This window comes from Antrostomus carolinensis, unplaced genomic scaffold, assembly GCF_000700745.2.
Source record: "Antrostomus carolinensis isolate BGI_N321 unplaced genomic scaffold, ASM70074v2 scaffold2100, whole genome shotgun sequence".
NCBI classification, from domain to species: domain Eukaryota; kingdom Metazoa; phylum Chordata; class Aves; order Caprimulgiformes; family Caprimulgidae; genus Antrostomus; species Antrostomus carolinensis.
Genome location: NW_010286245.1, coordinates 11203 through 14857, shown reverse-complemented (window position 1 = coordinate 14857; position 3655 = coordinate 11203). Strand labels below are relative to the sequence as shown.

General features: G+C 45.5%; 1 protein-coding gene across 1 annotated transcript in view; it reads right to left on the bottom strand.

Moving 5' to 3' along the window:
* Positions 1 to 785: 785 nt before the first annotated feature.
* The window catches only part of LOC104531929 (lymphocyte antigen 6E-like), a gene marked incomplete at its 3' end in the record, with an annotated part of 6481 nt that continues 3611 nt past the window's right edge, over positions 786 to 3655 (bottom strand). The window contains exons 2-3 of the mRNA XM_010177010.1: positions 1774 to 1893; positions 786 to 1001 (exon numbers count right to left, since the gene is read on the bottom strand). Of these exons, the coding sequence (XP_010175312.1) occupies positions 786 to 1001; positions 1774 to 1893 (336 nt within the window). The remainder of the gene's footprint in view (positions 1002 to 1773; positions 1894 to 3655) is intronic.

The window sequence follows — 3655 nt, the reverse complement described above, 5'->3', positions numbered from 1 at the left end:
ATAGGTATGGGGACATCTTCTTTTCCATTTGGATCAGATCCATGAGGAGGCAGTACATGGACAATTCCCAGCACAGTGCTCACCACGCTACCCATCTCCTTCACTCCTCCTTCCCATCTCCTCACTGGTACTCAGCTGCTGCCTTTCCTGTCTCAGCCACATTTGCTCCTCTCTGCTTTTTTTTTTCCCCAAGCTCAGCCAACACATGGGAGCTGGGCCATAAAGGATGCTCATTTCAAAATGTGATACCTCTATGAAAACAAAGAGCCAGAAATTGTTTCCCACTGAGGCTGAAGAAATGTCCAAAATACTCTCAGAAATAAGTTTAACCTTTACTTGCCTGTTTATGAACTGCTTGACTGATGTGTGATAACCAACTTACTGTGAACAGAAGATACTGAACACCCTCTCTGTGCTGACCATAACTATTGAGCTACTACCTGTGTTTCAGGCAGGGTGGGTTGTTCTTCCTCGCAGTGCTTTGAAACTCAAAGAGACAAAAATGTGTCTTCGAGGATCTCTTCAGAGCTGAAAGGATTTGAAGCCCAAACATGTCAAAAGGGCTGTCTTTTATGTGTTTTCTTAGGTGTCTTGAAAGTCTGGGGACAAGTAGGATTCAAGTAGGCTTAGGAAATCAATGGGAGTTTAGCACCAAACTTATGTAGACTCTCTCCAAAATCCCAGGGGAGGCTGAGCTGCAAAGCATGACTCTCTGAAAGCAGTAATTATTCCAGAGCAACACACTTTTATTTCAGCCAACAATGCCATCATGGGGATTTCCTAACCTATCTCAGACCTCCATGCAAAGATGTAAGTGACACTGGCTAGGACACCCAGGGACATCACTCCATAGTTGCTTTGCTTTCCAGTGACTCCATTCACATTGCATAATGGTTTCTCACAGCAAGAAACCCTCTCATAGGTTTGGGTTTGTTGCTGACTTGTTTTTGGACACGTTGGAGAACACATCTTGGAGATGACATATTTAGGCTTGTTGGGCTCTAATGCAAAAGAGAAGGAAAAAAATAAGAAAAGAAAAAGAAAAAGTAGAATGTAAGAATCATTGTTAAAAGATTTCCCTGGCTACATCTGCATTGGTGAATAAAAGAAGGCCAGGGACTAGTCCCCAAGGCAAATGGGACTAGCTCGAAAAGAAAAAGAAAAAGTAGAATGTAAGAATCATTGTTAAAAGATTTCCCTGGCTACATCTGCATTGGTGAATAAAAGAAGGCCAGGGACTAGTCCCTAAGGCAAATATGTCCTGTGCTAAGGACTAGCAACAGTCTGGCCATGTCCACACTGCTGCAACATGATACTGGTCTTCTCTAGGTTCCATGTTTCATCTGTCCCTAAAGTGGAATTAGCATGTATGGGTGGCTTTCAGTTCAAGCTGCCTGAAGCGATGCCCAGCCTGGGTCACTACCCACCATGACAGTTTTCCTACAGCATAAAACCAGGGGGAATGTTTTGTATGACCTGAGATTTGGTCTGAGAGCACATGGAGGTATCTGAAGGTGAAGAACCCCAAGGACAGACCTGAAGGACTGTGCGTGTCACAGGGAGTTCTATATGTGTATCTTTAGCATTTCCCCAACTCCTCATCACAATATCAAGTATGAACTGACACTGCAGTGACCACAATAGAGAGCAACATGGTGTTTCCTAATGGTGATCAAAAGGCTATTGTTTCCACACATGGCCATGGTTGGGATGAAAGTCCATTCCTGGAACTGCTCTTCTATGGCACAAACAAGGTATTGTTCAGAAACGTACCTGTTCCACTGTTGTTACGAACAGTCACGCAGTATTTGTCTTCCTTTGTGCACATGGAAATGGTCAAACAGTTCTTGTTGGACTCCTGTTCTTGGCACACGTAGCACATAAGTGGGTAAGCTAGGAGGAAAAAAAAACAAAAGAAACCAAAACAAACATATTACATGGTTTAAGAACCACAATATCTACAATCTAGATACCTCCATTTTCCTGGTTATAACCTGATGAATGCTTGTGCATGAATGACCAGTGACTTTATCCCTTGACCCGTGGCAGCAATGTTAAATCCCTCTCTGTCTCATGTGTTTCAGACTGTGAAGAGTTATTGATCTGTTTGCAATCTCTGGCAGCAGTAGATGTGAGTGGAATTCAAGGATTTGGGGTCTTTTATGATGGAGATTATTACTAAGAAATAGCTTCTCTGTCCTGAGAGCTCTACCACGTGAATTGCCAATTTACTTGCTCAGTCGCTTCTCCTGGGCAAGCCTAGGAAGGGCTTCCAGGGAGAACTTAGAATCATAGCATCATCAAATGGTTTGGGTTGGAAGGGACCTTTCAAGGTCATCTAGTCTAACATCCCTGCATTGTGCAGGGACATCTTTCACTAGATCAGGTTGCTCAGAGCTCTGTCCAGCCTGACCTTGAATGTGGCTTCTACCACCTCTCTGGGCAACCTCTTCCAGTGTTTCACCACCCTCATTGGAAAACATTTCTTCCTTATATCTAGTCTAAATCTCTTCTTTTTTAGTTTAAAACCATCACCCCTTGTCCTATGGCTACAAACCCTGATAAAAAGTTTGTCCTCACCTTTCTTATAAACCCCCTGTAAGTATTGAAAGGCCACAATAAGGTCTCCCCAGAGACTTCTCCAGACTGAACAACTCCAACTCAGCCTTTCTTCACAGCAGAGCTGTTCCATCCCTCTCATAATTTTTATGTCCTTCCTCTGGACCTGCTCCAACAGGTCCATGTCTTTCCTGTGCTGGAAAGACTCCAGAGCTGGATGCAGCACTGCAGGTGGGGTCCCATCAGAACAGAGTAGAGGGGTAGAATCCTGTCCCTCAACCTGCTGGCCACGCTTCTTTTGATGTAGCCCAGGATATGGTTGGCCTTTTGGTTGGGCTGCAAGCGCACATTTCTGGCTCATGTCCAACTTTTTTCCACAAGCATGCCTGGAGCATTTTGAGGAGGTGGACAATGCCCAGTGTCCTATTTCTGTTTCACTTGGCTTGGAGACTACTGTCACGTATCCTTTCTTGTGGTTGAATGCCACTAACTCACTGGCCTAACCTCAGTCCTAGGAAGTCTGATGAGAGTAGTCAGATTCTCTGTCGAACTTCTGCATACTACCGTAAGATAGACAATAAATGGGAAGTCTTAACCAAAACTATGGCTGCATTGGGTTTGGGGGAGGGAGCAGCGTTTTTGGTACTGGGGCGAGGGGCCACCTTGTGATAAGTTTTAAGGCTACCCTGGATCCAAGGTGTACCCCCCCAGCCCAGGCTGAGCCAATTAGCAATAGAAAAACACCTCTGTGAATCCATATTTGTGAGGGGAAGGACTGTCCTGAAAAGAAGAAGGTAGAGAGAACCTGGAGGAGAGGCCATTGACTTGAACAAAAGATGACCATCAGCCTAAACAAAGAGAGAGCTTCAGGAGGAAGGAGGAGGAGGGGAGGACAGAACCTCAGACACCCAGTTCAACTGCATGGAGTAGGAGAAGGCAAAGGAGATCCCTGCAGCCCATGGAGGTTCAACGGTGGAGCAGAGACCCACGTGTAGGCCACAGAGGAGTCCACACTGGAGCAGAAAGCTGGGGCCAAGGGCAGGTGCAACTGTATTGAGACCCCAGGAACACTCAATGCCAGAGTGGTGGTGGACCC